At 39.7% G+C, this 16,294-nt stretch overlaps 1 protein-coding gene and 1 pseudogene across 3 annotated transcripts in view; both read left to right on the top strand.

Moving 5' to 3' along the window:
* Positions 1-16,294, top strand: part of CREBBP (CREB binding protein) — a 148,921-nt gene that overhangs the window by 10,685 nt on the left and 121,942 nt on the right. For all 3 annotated transcript variants that reach the window (XM_008141649.3, XM_008141650.3, XM_054714672.1), the window contains exon 2: positions 13,023-13,732. In XM_008141649.3, coding sequence (XP_008139871.1) covers positions 13,023-13,732 — 710 coding nt within the window. The remainder of the gene's footprint in view (positions 1-13,022; positions 13,733-16,294) is intronic.
* On the top strand, positions 8,574-11,060 carry LOC129148653 (60S ribosomal protein L18-like; annotated as a pseudogene).

Below are 16,294 nucleotides of genomic sequence, written 5' to 3'. Positions count from 1 at the left end.
TGACCTACTGGTTTATAGGTTGATGCTCAACCACTGAGCCACGAAGGCTGGGCACCAGTATTCTTACGATAATCTCCTAAGTCGCCACTGCCTAGTAGAACTTTCTTTGTTGATGGACATGTTCTATATCTGCACTGTCCAGTACTGGAACCATTGGCTACTTGTGGTTATTGAGCATTTGAACTGTTACTAATGTGATTCGGGAACTAAATTTTAAATTTTATTTAATTTTTATTAGTGTAAATAGCCACATCTGGCTACTGGCTTCTGTATTGTATAACACAGACCTAAATACATTTACTTAGTCTCATTTGTCTAAAGTTTTCTTTAAGATATTTTTTATCTAAAAGACAAAGTTCTTTTAAAGGGACTGTCTTTTAAAGATAGAAGGTACTTTCAGAAATATTCAGTGCTTTACATTTAGGATTATTCACTATTTAGAAAATAGGTCACACTGTGGTGTCAGTCCTGGAGACACAACAGGTCTAGTGTCTGCCTTCATGGACGGCATCTGTAGTCAGGTGTGACCTCAGAGGAGAGGTTCATGCGTGATTAGGGGACAGGATAGAGTCTGTTCTGGATACGGGACGGCCTCTTGGGGGAAGAGGCATTAACCCTGAGACCTGAAGATAAACAGGCGATTGGGAGGAGGGGAAACTATTCTAGGCTTGGAAACAGCATAAATAGCAAGTGTGAAGGTCTGGAGGTATAATCTCTTGAGTGTAACAGTTTCTGCAAAAACCAGTTTTGTTTTTGGTTTACGTTCATTGGGCTACCATTTAGAATCAGTGTGGTCTTGCTTCTGAGAGGTGGAGACTGCTGGTGTGGTCCTGCTCTTGGGAGTTGGGTGAGCTGGGGTTCCAGTCTCAGTTCTACCATCTCATTCTTTTATTCAACAAATATTTAAATACTTATCAAATTCAAATTAATTATATGTTTCTTATGTGGGATATTGCTAGGCTGTGGTGATAACAGTGGCGGCTCTGTCCTCTTGGAACTCAGAGCATAGTGGTGTAAGCAGGCAATCCAGCAGTCCCACCAATGCCTGTCTAATTGCAAACTGAGATCAGAGTTGTGGAAGGAGGAAACTGGGTGCTTCAGGTAGGATGGTCAGGGAAACTTCTTAGCAGAAAGGACATTGGAGCTCTTGTAGGATGAATTATGTGGGAAGTCAGGCTAGGCATCTGAAGGCAAGCAAAGTCGAGAGCCTCCAAGTGTCAGACCAGGGAGTCCAGGCCATTCTTTTAGGGCTTTAAAAACAATACAAAATTTTAGAAACCAATCGCTTCCCAAGGTAATTGGAGAAGCTTTTCCAAGGTGTGTGTTCCCATCCAAGTTCCTATCTGCAAGGAGAGTTGAAAATTTTCTCTCTCCTCCCACACCCCATTGTAGGAGGAAAAAACCATGAAAGTTGTTTAAAATTTTTCTTAAAGCCCTAACCGGTTTGGCTCAGCAGATAGGACGTCAGCCTGCAGACGGAAAGATCCCAGGTTCGATTCCGGTCAAGGGCATGTACCTTGGTTGTGGGCACATCCCCAGTAGGAGGTGTGCAGGAGGCAGCTGATTGATGTTTCTAACTCTCTATCACTCTCCCTTCCTCTCTGTAAAAAATCAATAAAATATATTTTAAAAATTTCTTAAAGTGGGTAATATATTCATAGGGTTCAAAATTCCAAAAAGCACAAGAGAATGTTTGGCGGAAAGCCTCCCTCTCCTGTCTGTTTCTGGAGTTAACCAGTTTTACTCCCCACAGGTAACCAGTGTGCATTTTTCTAGAGACATGCTATGCATATATAAGCACATGCTCTCTCTATTTTCTTCCCATAGTGACACATTATACTTGTTGTTCCACTATAAGTAAATTTTGGACTGATAGAATCTCAGAGCTGTTGGATATACTAATACTCAAAGAGCAGTCTTCATTCTAAAAATACTTTTTAATGGTAAAATGTTTTGGTGCTGTACTTAAATAACAAAATTATTTTAGTGTTTTCACTATTCTGTATATGTAAGAAGAATTGAGGGTTTTATTTTTTTGTTTTTTTAAATATATTTTATTGATTTTTTACAGAGAGGAAGAGAGAGGGATAGAGTTAGAAACATCTATGAGAGAGAAACATCAATCAGCTGCCTCTTGCACACCCCCTACTGGGGATGTGCCTGCAACCAAGGTACCTGCCCTTGACCAGAATCAAACCCGAACCCGGGACCCTTTAGTCCGCAGGCCGATGCTCTATCCACTGAGCCAAACCGGTTTCGGCAAGAATTGAGGTTTTAAAAAATTTAATTCCATGTCATCTCAAAGAATATTAGAAGTTTTGTTTCTAGCATCATGTTGCATGTCATGTAACCAGTTCATACCAAAGTTCTGTTTATTTTCCCACCTTAGTAGATAATGTAGAAATATCTGTAACTTCTACATCAAGCAAATAAAGTGGAAATCAGTTTCTTGCTTGGTAGGACTACTAAGAATATTCATATTAAAGCCAGGCCTTTTCATTAATTTAGTTAATTAATTTAGAGATTGCAAAACATTATTAAAGTGACCCAAAAGTCCTTCAGAAGAGGAGTAGCTGAGTCCTCTGCTATTGCAGATGTGGAGGAGGGAGAGTCATGGGCACTTAAGAGAGAAGATAAATTTGTTAGATCATTACATAAAAGAGATGGAGAATAAAAATGGTAGATTTTTTAGGGGTAAAAAGATATTTACTATTTTTTTTAGTGCATAGATTTCCAGAAGGAAATCTCTAGGAATTGTTTTTTCTTAGGGGTGAGGAACTGGAGATGGTTTGGGAGGGCTCTCTGTTTTCCACTTTATATTCCGAATGCCTTAAAAAACACCTATAAACGTATTTTTGTCATGAAAAGCTAATTAAAAAATAAATCAAATCCAAAGCAAAACATCTTTAGTATTTGTGGTTAGAAGAATCTGTTTAATGGTGAGAAGTGGAGTTTTGGTTAGTTCCTGTTGCAAAACCTTTAGCAAAAATGGTTTGAACAAAGTGTAAATTAATTCAGAGGTGCTGTTCAAAGATTTGAAAATATGATTGTGTTTTATTGTGATGTCCAGTCATCACTTCTTTGCACGAGTTCTGAGTTTAACAGAATCCTTTTATTAGAGGTTTCTTCATTGATGTGCTGGAAGCTACAAGACCTGACAGCCAACTAATGTTTCTTTGAGTATTTTGAAATAATGTTAGCTTTCCTGATGTGAGCAACATTTATTTTACTACTATGGTGGGCATAGAATGTAGATTGTCACATTCCTTTAGGGAAAAAATAGTACTTTTGAAAAGTCCTTAAAATACTTTTTATTTTCTTGCCTTTTAAGCTCATTTAAACACTTACAGTATTTTAAACTAATATTGAGCTCATTTCAGATTTCACCTCAATCAGTAAACACTCCAATTGGTATCGGGAATGTGTGGAAGTGTTCCAGGTGTTACCACTTGGGTAAAGCTGGTCAGCTGGGCCTGGACACCTCCGGGGCTGCCTTTAAAAATTCAATTTTTTAAATTACTTAAACGAGTAATTCATTCACATGGTTCAAAAATCAGAGGACACAAATTTGTTAGGAGCCTTCCTCCCTCTACCTAGTCCTCAGATGTGAGTAGATTGTGCTCTTCTCCAGGATTTGTCTCTTCAAGCGACATTGTCTACTCTAAGCTCCTTTGCCCCCTTGCTGCCCTTTTCTTCTTACCCAAGATAGCATACTATACATATTGTGGCACACCTGTACATAGAAGCACATGGAGAGCTTCTTCATTATCTTTTTATAGTTGCTAGTGTTCCATTATATGAGATGGGCCATAATTAATTTAATCTGTTCCTCACTTATGGACATTAGATTCCAATCTTATTGTCTCAACACAGTGTTTCAATGAAGAGCTCTGCACAATTATGTGTATATCTATAGAACAGATTCCTAAAAAATGGAATTAATGGTTAAAAGGATTATGCATTTTTAATTTTGATGATGTCATCAAATTGTTCTCTAAGAACTTGTATGTTGGTGGATTCTTAAAGTTTTAAAAGCAGCACACTTATATCCAGCATAGACATCACTAGTTATTTTGTGTATGTTATTTATTAATATTGTCTAGTTGATGATACATTATTCTTCGGTTTGTGATCTCCATCATTTTGTGCAATCTCCATAGCTTTAGGGTACACTTTATTTTTCCTTTAAGACTTTGTTTTTTTTTTAGAACAGTTTCAAGTTCATAGCAAAATTGAGAGGAAGGTGTAGAGATTTCCCACATGCCTCCTGCCCCTACATGTGCAGGCCTCTCCCATTATTAACATCTCCTACCAGGGCGGTACATCCGTTACAACTGATGTACTTCCATTGACACAGCATATTTACCCCAAATTCATAGTTTGCATTAGGGTTCATTTATGGTGGTATACATTCTGTGTGTTTGAATAGACGTATAATGATATGTAGCGAACATTATGGTATCATACAGAGCAGTGGTCACCAACCGGTGGTCTGTGAGGTCCGAAAGGTTGGCGACCACTGATACAGAGTATTTTCACTGCCCTAAAAATCCCCTGTGCTCCACCTCCACCAGTTCATCCCCACACTCCCTAACTCCTGGCAATCACTGATCTTTTTACTGTCTTCATAGTTTTGCCTTTTCCAGAATGTCATATAGTTAGAATCATATAGTACATAGTCTTTTCCGATTGGCTTCTTTCTCTTAGTGGTATGTATTTAAGTTTCCTCAATGTCTTTTCATGGCCTGGTAGCTCATTTCTTTTTAGTGCTGAATAATGTTCCATTGTTTGGATGTTGGTGTACTTTTTGGACTTAATACATTCATTTTGTGTTATAGGTTCTCATATAGTCCATCTGTTTCCATATGTTGTACACTGACACCTCTAAGTCCAGAATACGATCTTTCCCCTTTTCCTGACTTGGTGTTGCTGCCTGCCAGCTATAGATCCCAACATTTAGGCCATAAGACCTAGTCTCTGGGCATCTGCTTGCTTATACTTACCTGAGGTACCCCAGCACCTGTGGTGGGGTTTGCTTCTGCAGAGGTTGGATCCTAGCTCAGCCCCCACATTCTTCATCCAGGACCTCTAATTGGATTGCAGGGTGGATAAACAGCTGATTACAGTATCTTACCCGGGTCCCTCTCAACCGTTTTGGTGGAGAATAGTGAACCCCTTTCTGCTTCCTCTGCTCCAGAACATCTGTTTACCGTTTAGGGGCTGCTGGGTGATTTATGGCCAGTCTGTTGGTGGTTTACTACTGTGGCAGCGCCTCTTGTTCCACCTTTGTCCCTTGAAGCCTTTTCTCCACTTTTCAGGGCTGAGGGAGGCAGCACACAAACCACATTTAGGAAGTGTAAAATTGTCCTTGCTGTCTAGGAATAGCCCTTTTCTGGAAACTTCTTAGGTGCATCAAATGAAGAGAGGAGGCTGGCTGTAATTTCAGGACTCTGCTGATTTTAGGGTTCAGTGTGACAAAGAACTTTTGATCAGGACTGTCTTGGGTTCTTTAATTGGAAGATAAATAGAAAATATTTAGTGAACAAGAGTTCTTGATACCTGATGCAGAGTAACTATGAAATACATTTACTCCCACTATATGAAGGCCTGGGAGGAAGCAGGTTGCCCAGCCCAACCCACTTTGGCTCTTGAACTGATAGTGATTTTGAGAAAAGGCATGATTTTTCACGAACTATAAGCTCACTGGTCAGAATGAAGTAAAACCTTATTATCCTGTACTAATTAGGGTGTGGTATCTGCATAAAAGAAGCCTGAATTACAGAAGATTTTAGAAAGAACTTGCCTTTATTATTTTCTAATAATTATTGAAAAGTTTACGTGTCTTGGGAACTTGTTTAAATGGCTAGATAAAAATTGTAATGGTGTAAATGCTAATAAAACCATGCCTTTTTTCTTTTACTTTTCATTATTTGTATTTTCATTTTTAATTGTTGGAGAATTGTTTCATTATTTAGTTGCACAGTCTCCAAGAATTTTCAGAAGTTTTATTCTATAATTGTCACAGATTATTAGGGCTTTACCATAGAGAAATAACAGTCGTTGAGCATGAACCCTGTACCAGGCATGGGCTGCTAAGTTGATGATGTGTAATCTTGGAAGATGGGGCTATGACAGTGGTAATAATGTCTAATATTTATTGAGCCATCACTGCATGCCAGGTTAAGTGTTGTATATACATTGTATGATTTAATTCTTTCATCAGTGATTCTAGAGGCAGGCACTAGTGTTTCCATTTTAGAGCTGAGGATGCACACACATAGGGAGGTAGTAGTAGTAAGTGACAGAGACAGAGCTGAATCAAAACCAGTTGGGTACTTTTATCACTACCCCAGACTATACTTCCTGTATTGTCAATGTCTAACTAGTACTATATTAATACATGCATTTTGAAGGTCCAGAATGTTTTTTGAGTCATTTAAGAATAATAACCCTGCGAAAGAGTCTACCATTCAGTGGGTTCCTCATCTTTAGATGTGAGCCTTTCCAGGATGTATTGCCCTTGTTGGATCAATTTTTTGTATCCAGTTTTGACTTAGCAATTAAAAATTCCTTCTGTAAAATTTTTTAGGTGGATGAATAAAAGTGCTTAGCTTTTGAAAGATTTAAGAGAAGCATTTTGAGTAGAGTACAAGCAGTGCTGAAGAAAGACTAAAATTATGAAAAAAATTTTCAAGAAAGCAGACCTTTTTAAAAAACACACACAGGGAATAAGGACTGCAGAGAGAAATAAGAGGTCCTTGGGAGGGGAGTTTTCATGCTTGGAACTAGAGAAACTTGAACATAAAACAGCGATCTAAACTTGTGCATAGTTTATTTCCCACACTACCATTTCTCATTCTACATTATGCCATTTAATCAACCATGGTATAGAGGTTCACTGGTATTGAGGTGTAGTTGAAGAGTGAAATAGACCTGACTGGTCCCCTAGAAGATAAAGGGGTATAAGGGAAAAAGTAAAACAATGTAACATTTCAAGGTAATTCATTATTGAAATTTGTTTTCTTTGTTTCTGTCTTAAGTAGTAATAAATGTTAACATTATCGCTTTATGTGTTTGGCTAGACAAGTAACTTGTTAAAGTTGATAGTGTGTATCCTTTGTAACTCTGGCACTCTTCTATGTAATTCATTCACTCATTTAGCATATGGATGTTTGTTGTGGGCCTAATATATGCCAGGCATTTTAGGCTAAGCAATGAGTAGTCAGGATCCCTGCTTTCTTGGTGCTTACAGCCTCATGAGTTATAACAGGAAATTGATCGTATGATTTTAAGACTCACTCACTATGTCTATAGAGTACAGAAGAATTCATACTTCTGGCTAATAGAAGGTATGATAAACTGGTCTGTACATACTTTGACAGAAAAATCAGTTCTACGAATAAAGAGAACTTGGGGCTCCAAATGCAATTCAAAGAAAAGAATATATGGTGTTGTTATGACAGAAGAGATGTTAGAAAACCTGAATAAAGATATGTTTTGTGGATGACTTGTTTAGCTGACACATCTGAAATTTTTTTCAAACAAAACTGTTATCAAATGTCATTGTTTGGACAGATTGATTCAGCCCCTTACCTGGCATTTGATTCTGTAAAATGAAAAGCTTTTTTCCAGAGTACCTGAGAGCAGCCGTTCACTCCTTATTTAAGGTGAAATACTGATTTATGATCAAGATGAATAAGAATGGATTTAGAACATGTGTGGAATACCATTTGTCTTTCAGTGTTCAGAAGTGATGGTTACCTGGAACAAAGTTTCTGGGTCCAGCCTAGAAGTGAAATACACCTTGTGATAATGTGTGATGAAGACCTCCTGTTTCCCAAAGCAGGCCCAGTTTGGTTGTGACTTTATCCTTCCTAAGCTGCTGTTGTGGTTGCCCCAGTCTTGTATGAGTGTGAGACTGAAAAGCTAATAGCTTTGTTTCTCTCAAATCAGCTTAATGAAAGGAACCAGTTCTAGGGTTGGCAGCTGGGAAGCCCCAAAAGAGAAAAGTCTTGCTCCTAGCTATGGAAGTATGACAGACTTTTTTGCTGTTTGCTGTATGACAGTCTCCTGCTAAGAGTTAACAACTGCTAGAAAGCAGGGTGCTCAGGAATCTTGTTCAGCCCCAGCTTTGCTCTCTCCTGGTCTCCTGGGCCCCCTGGTGACTTGGCAGGGAGAAAGGAATTTACCTAGGATTGGAAATGGTAGTGCTCAATCTTGAATCACAGGAATTTCCCATGATTCAGATTGCTTTTGCCCAACCTGGGTGTTGGGACACTAGTGTGTAGAAAGCATAGCTGTATTATGTTGCAATATCCTGACTTTCCTTCTTCACTCTTCTTTGTTAATGTTTTGAACTAGAGAATAGGGGAAAATGGTGACAGTATAATTGTGAAAAGGAGGGTAATGGTGTGGGTACGGATGTGCCTTCCACAAACCCTACACAACCTGTCTTGTCTTTCTAAAAGCCACACCTTATATATTTGGTTGTATACATGTTCATACATGCTTGGACTGGTAGGTGAGGATATAAGTAGAATTAGTCAATCTTCCTGTACCCAAACAGTTGTGAGATGTGTCTTTATCGAAACAGTGAGAAAAAGTAGTCAAGGTAGACAAAATGTGGCAGACCAATAAAAATATAAAAATAAATTAAAACATGAGCCCTGCTACAACTGTAAAAGTTGTATGTACATTTGGACTAGAATTGGAATAAACCACATACACACAAATGTAAATTTGAGAGTGACAGGATGAAGATGGAATTTTTAAAGGTTAGAAATTTTAAAGTTTTTGTGCAAGATAGAATAAACTAACCTGTATCTGGCACAAAGCATTCAGTCCAGCATTCATCGTGTAACCCTGGGATTCTGTTGTCCCTGTTTTACAGATGAGAGAATTAAGACACAGAGATTAAGCGGTTTGTCTAGGGACCCGAGGGGTAATTGATTCAGCCAGGATTTGAACTCATGTGTTCTAATTCCAAGTGTTCTTTTTCTGATTTCTACACTGGACGAGGGTGCCTGATGCTGATCCTGCCATGTTTATTAACTGTTCTTTTGGGCCTACCTGCTGTTGTCCTGGCCTGGAACCTCTTTCCTAGGAAAACTGCTTCAGGATACTTGGAAGAGCCAGTCAGGGGAACTTGAGGCACCAGCTGTTCTTCCCCTCCTTGAAAATAGGAAGAAAACCCAATCTTTGTTATAATGGCTCCTGCTTTCTGGTTTAGATAAAGTTTCATTTTCATGTTCTTAGATGGAACATTGCATTAAAATTAAAAAAAAAATTTTTTTTAAAGAGTACTAAGTAAAAATGTGTGTGCATGTGGGCAAAAACCTGGAAGGCAACAAACAAAAATGTTAGTTATGTTGGAGGCTTGTTTGTTTTTACTTATTTCATGTGCTTTTTGTGTCTGGAGACACTTGTGAATCTCCAGATTCAGGACAACACAATAGCATAAAAGCTATGAAATGGAAGCCACAAAATCATGTTGAGACACAGAAGCAGGGTAACGACCAGCAGCAAGGCCTAGTCCGTGATTCTTTCTCAGAGCTGTCTGCTGTCTCCAGGAGTCAACTCCTGTTGTCCCTTCATAATACAACTCCTGTTGTCCTGTAACCATGAGGAAACAACCCCAAATTGAGGGACATTCTACAAAACAGCTGGCTTGTACTCTTTAAAAATGTCAGCTATGAAAGACAGTCTGAGAAACCTTTCTATATGAAAAGAGAAGAAAAAGATATGATAACTAAGTGCACTGAGATCCTGAATTGGGTCTTGGATTAGGAAAGTAAATGTGATGAAGGGCATTATTGGGATAACTGGCCAAATCTTAGTAAGGGCAATCAATACATTAAGTACTGTATCAATGTTAAATTTCCTGAAGATAAATGTACTGTTTATGTAAAAGGGTATTCTTAGGAGATGCAGAGTCAAGTACTTGGGAGGAAAGGCTCATACTGTCGGCAGCTTACTCTCACAGATTCTGCAAAAACAAAGTGTGCTGCTAATGAAATGAAACACTACCCAGGTCTAATTCCTTACAGCCAGGCAGGAAGAAATACATGTGTGGTAGAGATGGTTTATTAGGCATGTATGTACAGAACTGTGGAGCCTGAAAAGAGAGACCTGGTCAGTTTTGTAGGGGTAGCCTGAAAAATGTCTTCATGGTCACTTTGACTAATCCTAGTGAGGGCTTGGGGGTAAGGTTTTCTAGTGAGGGAGCTCATTTAGAAGAAAGATTGCTGATGCATGTGAGAGCTCATTGTGTTATGGCTGCAAGGTAGGGTATCAGAAAGGGCTGAGACGTGGACTGGGGCCATGTTCTGATAGCCTCGTACATCTTACGAAGGAGTTTGAATTATGTCCATAGACATGATGGAGATAATCAAGATGCCTTCAGCTGCGAGGAACATTAAATTCCAGCTAGAATGACTTAAATGGTAGGAAACATATTTCCTCACGTAATAAGAAGTGTGGCTCTTTCCTGACCTGGTGGAGCAGAAGGCGCCATCAACATCTGCCACAACAAAGACCAAAAGGTTCAGTGCGAGGAGCCCAAGAGCCAGGACATCTACCTAAGGCTGTTGGTTAAACTATACAGGTTTCTGGCCAACTCCACCTTCAAGTGGTGCTGAAGAGGTTGTTCGTCAGTTGTACCAACCGGACTCCTCTGTCGCTTTCCCAGATGGTCCGGAATATGAAGCTTCCTGTCCAGGAAGGCAAAACCACCGTGGATGTAGGCACTATAATCTATGATGTGTGTGTTCAGGAGGTGTCCAGACTGGAGGTGTATGCACTTCGTGTGAGCAGCTGCTCCTAGAGCCACATCCTCAAGGCTGGGGGCAAGATCCTCACCTTCGACCAGCTGGCCCTAGACTCCCCCCGAGGGATATGGTCTTGTTTTGCTTCTGGTCCTTGCAAGGGACTCAGAGTATACAGGCATTTTTGGCAAGGCCCCAGGAATCCCTCACAGCCACACCAAACCCTACGTATGATCCAACGGCCGGAAGTTCGAACACGCAAGAAGCTGACAGGCTAGCCATGGGTACAGAAAATGAACCCCAGGTCCTACCTTGTTATTAAAAAGATTCTGGATGCTGAGGGAGGGAGGGCATGAAGATAGGGAAGTTACAGGGTTAGATAATTCAGCTCAGAGATGGCTTCATGAACCCAGGTGTTTGCATTTTTTTGTGGCAGCCATCCTTAGTGTGTGAATGGTGTCTCCGCTCCTGGTTGAAGAGAGTTGCCAGAGTTCCGTAATGAAATCTAGTAAAGGGGAATCTCTTTCTGAGCATCCTTTATTATTAGAAAGGAAAGCCTTTTCCAGAATTGTCTTGGCCAACTTGCCTTTAATTCCCTTAGCCAGGATTGTGTCACCTGCAAGGAGAAGATGATTGTGGTGTTTGGCTTCTCCAGTGGCTCTCCTTCCTGTGGCTAAAAGGTGTTCCCCTTCCTGAGAAGAACCTCTGAGGAGCTAGCCAAAAGAGGTTGTTGTGTAAGCAGCCACCAGGGTCTGTCACCATAGAGAAAAAAAATTTCTATAAGTGAATGGTGGGAAGAGGAGTGGCTGTGCTAAGTTAAAAAAAAAAAAAAAAGCCACATGCACTCATCCCCTTGACCACTTTACCAGGACAACTCTTTATTTCTGGCATATTACTCTCCAGCCACTGCCCATATGCACATACTTTAATTCTAATCTTACTCTAGGTGTCATTTTGCATACAATTTCCATTGGTATGTTTTTATACACCATATAAACATTTTTCTACATTTTTCTAGTCTTCATAATTATTCTAATGCATAATGTTTTGTATTTTATAGCAATTTATTAAACTTATTGGACAATAGTAATAATGAAGGCTAATACTTACTGAGCACTTATACATTTATTCATTTAGTCCTCACAACATTTTCTATTGGGGTATGATGGCCATTGTCACCCCAGTTTCCAAGTAAGAAAACTGAGGCTCAGAAAGTCTAAGTAACTTACGTGAGGTCACACAGGGGAGCTAGCAGCAGAGCTGGAGTTCAGATGCAGGCAGTCTGGGTCTATAGCCGTCAGGTTAAACTCCCTCTGGATATTGTTATCCCCTCTTTTGATGTTAATAATACTATGATGAGCATATTTCTACATATCTTGTCCTTGCACATGCATGCATAGCCATGTTGTGGATTGAAGAATGCATTGTCAGTGAGGGACGAGAGATGACGTATATAGACCACATGTTAGAGAAATATTACTTTGAGAAAGAACCAGAAAAAAGGAGTTGCTTTCACTTTTTATGTTTGATTACTAGGAAGGATGATCTGGGTTTTTTTTTACTGTTTAAATCTTTCTTTGTGATATCCGCTTTTGTCCTTTGTGCATTTATACTTGGGAGTCAGGGTGCCTCTCATATTAATGTATGATTGACATTAACCTTTCATATGATACAAATATTAACTCCTGTTTTCTTAAATTATTTTTGGTTTCTGTATATGTATTTATTATTTTCTACAGCTTCAACATTTTGAGGAATCTCATGTTCTGTTAAGGCTAGTTTGTGTTTTTTTATAACTTACTTTTTAAATATGTAATTACATATTTAGGTTAGGCTTTATTTTAATTTTCCCAAATTGCTATTTATCTAATCTAATGCCCAATTGCTTTTACACAATACATTCTTAAAAGCATTTTTACCTTATAATTCAGTTTTTTAACTCTCCATTGTTTTTCTCTAATTTGTTTATGTGTTTGTCCCCATAACACATGATTTAATTTTGTTTGAAAATATGATCAAATCTAATAGGGCTAGCTCTCTTCTCATCTCTGTTTAACTTTTTCTTTTTCAGAATTTGAAATTTTTTTTCATGTTTTATTTTTCCAAATTAACTTTCAAATCATTTTGACATTACTCTTAAGACATGCTGGTGTTGTATGTTACATATGCCTCTTTGGGTTAAGCTTATAGTAGCATATGACAGTTGGAGAGCTATTATGGTTACTTAGTTTCTCATTTCCATTTCTGTTTAATTTCTAGATTTTGGACCATTGTTTGACTTGGAAAATGATCTTCCTGATGAGCTGATCCCCAATGGAGAATTAGGCCTTTTAAACAGTGGGAACCTTGTTCCAGATGCTGCTTCCAAACATAAACAACTGTCAGAGCTTCTGCGCGGAGGCAGCGGCTCTAGTATCAACCCAGGAATAGGAAATGTGAGCGCCAGCAGCCCTGTGCAGCAAGGCCTTGGTGGCCAGGCTCAAGGACAGCCGAACAATGCGAACATGGCCAATCTGGGTACTATGGGCAAGAGCCCTCTGAACCAGGGAGATTCTTCAGCCCCCAGCCTGCCCAAACAGGCAGCCAGCACCTCTGGGCCCACTCCCCCTGCTTCCCAACCACTGAATCCGCAAGCACAAAAACAAGTGGGACTGGTAACCAGCAGCCCTGCCACGTCGCAGACAGGACCTGGGATCTGCATGAATGCTAACTTTAACCAGACCCACCCAGGCCTCCTCAATAGTAACTCTGGCCATAGTTTATTGAACCAGGCCCAGCAGGGGCAGGCGCAAGTCATGAATGGATCTCTGGGGACTGCTGGCAGAGGAAGGGGAGCTGGAATACCGTACCCTGCTCCAGCCATGCAGGGGCCCACAAGCAGCGTGCTGGCTGAGACGTTAACACAGGTTTCGCCACAAATTCCCAGTCATGCGGGACTGAACACGGCACAGGCAGGAGGCATGACCAAGGTAAGTGAGCATCAGTGCTTTGAATGCTTCCTATTAATCGGTGGCTAATCCCTCCAGGTAACATGGTAAAATGGGGCCATGTGGAAAGTCTCCTTCAGGCTTTCTTCTTGCCCCTCCTACTTGGAAGAAACAGATTTGGTATCTGGAGACTTTCCAGGATAAATATCTCTGCTCCATGTTTTAAAAAGGGCAATTCTTAAAGGAATCAAAAGTAGAATAGCATGCACATCAGGCATTTGAAAACATAGGGAATATATTCGAACTGATTGCCAGTTTTCAACCTCTGAAGAAAATGTGTGGAAATAGGAGCACATGGTTGAAAGAGGCAAATTCTGCTGAGAATCCGTTTGTGTCGGTGAATCTGATAAAGACTGTTTTACCCAGCTAGCTGAGTTTTTACTCTATATACCCTTTCTTTTTTACAACCACCTGATAAAGTGTCTATTGTCACTGTGTCTATTGTACCAGCAAAAAAGTTGTGTTCCAAGCTGGTCAGCTACTTGCCATGGTTAACAGGGAAGTACCAGAGCCAGTGGGGCAGTGCAGTCTCTTGGGTACCAGAGGAAACTCAAAGCTCTAGTTCTCAAAGTGGGGTCTCCATCAATATCACCAGGGAGCTACTTAGAAGTATATAGCTGCTGACTCTGAAACGGAGGGTGGGCCCAGCACTCCAGGCTTTAAGAAGCCTCTAGGTCAGTGGTTTTCAACCTTTCTAATGCCGCGACCCTTTAATACAGTTCCTCATGTGGTGGTGACCCCCAACCATAAAATTATTTTCATTGCTACTTCATAACTGTAATTTTGCTATTGTTAATGAATCGTAATGTAAATATCTGTGTTTTCCGATGGTCTTAGGCTCTACAGCAGCGGTTCTCAACACTCTACAGCAGCGGTTCTCCCACAAGTTGAGAACCCATAGGTTGAGAACCGCTAGCAGGGTTGCCTAAGACCATCAGAAAACACAGATATTTACATTACGATTAATAACAGTAGCAAAATTACAGTTATGAAGTAGCCACGAAAATAATTTTATGGTTGGGGGTCACCACAACATGAGGGACTGTATTAAAGGGTTACAGCATTAGAAAGGTTGAGAACCACTGCTCTAGGTGGTTTCGAGGCCTGGGCAAGGTTGAGAGCTCTGCTGTAAGGAAAGGCCTAGGCTGGGGTTTGTAGCTGCCAGCCTTGCAACTGGTGTGTAGAGTAGGAACCAAACTTAGATCATAGGGAAGGCAAATGCCCAGATAGATATGAGGGAACTGGAAAAGATTGAAGTTCACAAGGGAAGAAGAATGCCAGCTAAATCCCACTGAAGGAACAAATGCCCGTAGGAGCCTGAGACAAAGGCTTCTGAACTACAGCCACCAGGGCATCTACTTCAAGCAATATTTGGTACAGCAAATTCCAGAATAGAAAAATGGCTTGGACTGTTCTTTGGATTTGATTAATCCCATATAAGGAAAAGGGAGAAATTAGAATAGAACACAATTTCCCCACAAGGTTGATTGTGAGCATTAGGTGACAGATACGAAGTCCTGTGACTATCTTAGGTAAGGAGCAGATTTTTTTTTAAACTTAAGAAACAAAGGTGAAGTAATTCCCAACATCGAAATTGCAGTTATCTCTTCTGAAAATTAGCAAAAGACAATGTGAACTTAAACTTTAGTTATTCCTGGAATTTGAAGAGGGGTCTGTGTATGCACATGCTTTTTAGAGTTGGGCTGAGAAGGGATTTCTGATGGGTTTAGGATTCTTGGTTAGATTGATGTTTGTTCCTTCTTAATTCACTCATCATTCCAATCCATACTACCCAGTTAAAAAAAGCTTTTTATTTTGGAGAATTTAAATCATATACAAAAGTAGACATAGTAGCTTAGTGCAGGACTTCTCAATCTTTTTGGTCTTAGGATTCCTGAATAATCTTAAAAATTATTGAGGGCCCTAAGGAAATTTCTTTAAAATGTGGATTATATGTGTCAATATTTGCCACCCTGGATACTAAAACAGACTTATAAAACACAAGTATATATTCCATTAGCCATTAAGCATGGTGACATCACATGTCACAGAGCCTCTGGAAAACAACTTTGTTCTTATGAGAGAATGAAGGTGGAAAAAAACAAAAAATGTCTTAGTATTTCATGAAAACAGTTTTGGGCCTCTGACCATACGTACTTAGCCATTGATAACATGTATTCCTAAAAGTTAGACTTGGCATACCCAAACACAAGTGTCATTCTCACTTGTAAATGCATGATAGTTTCTTCGAGATGTCAAATGTCCACTAAATATTCAAATTTCCAGTGGTCTCCTTTGTCATTTTTTTTCCAGATTATTTTTCAAAATTTGAATAACCCATTTTTCAGTCAGTTTATAGGACTCTTAAGAATCTATTAATCTCAAAGAGCCTTACATTTTATTTGTTGAAGAATCTGGTGGTTTTGCTTGTACTGGGAAGTTTCCTCCAGTCTGGGCTTTGCTGATTTCATTTTTGTCACTCAGTGTCCCTCTGTTTACCCAGGTTTTTCATTCTGTCTTGGGACTCTTTCCTTCATACAGAGT

Source organism: Eptesicus fuscus, chromosome 4 (genome assembly GCF_027574615.1).
Source record: "Eptesicus fuscus isolate TK198812 chromosome 4, DD_ASM_mEF_20220401, whole genome shotgun sequence".
NCBI lineage: Eukaryota > Metazoa > Chordata > Mammalia > Chiroptera > Vespertilionidae > Eptesicus > Eptesicus fuscus.
This window is presented reverse-complemented; position numbering and strand designations above follow the sequence as displayed.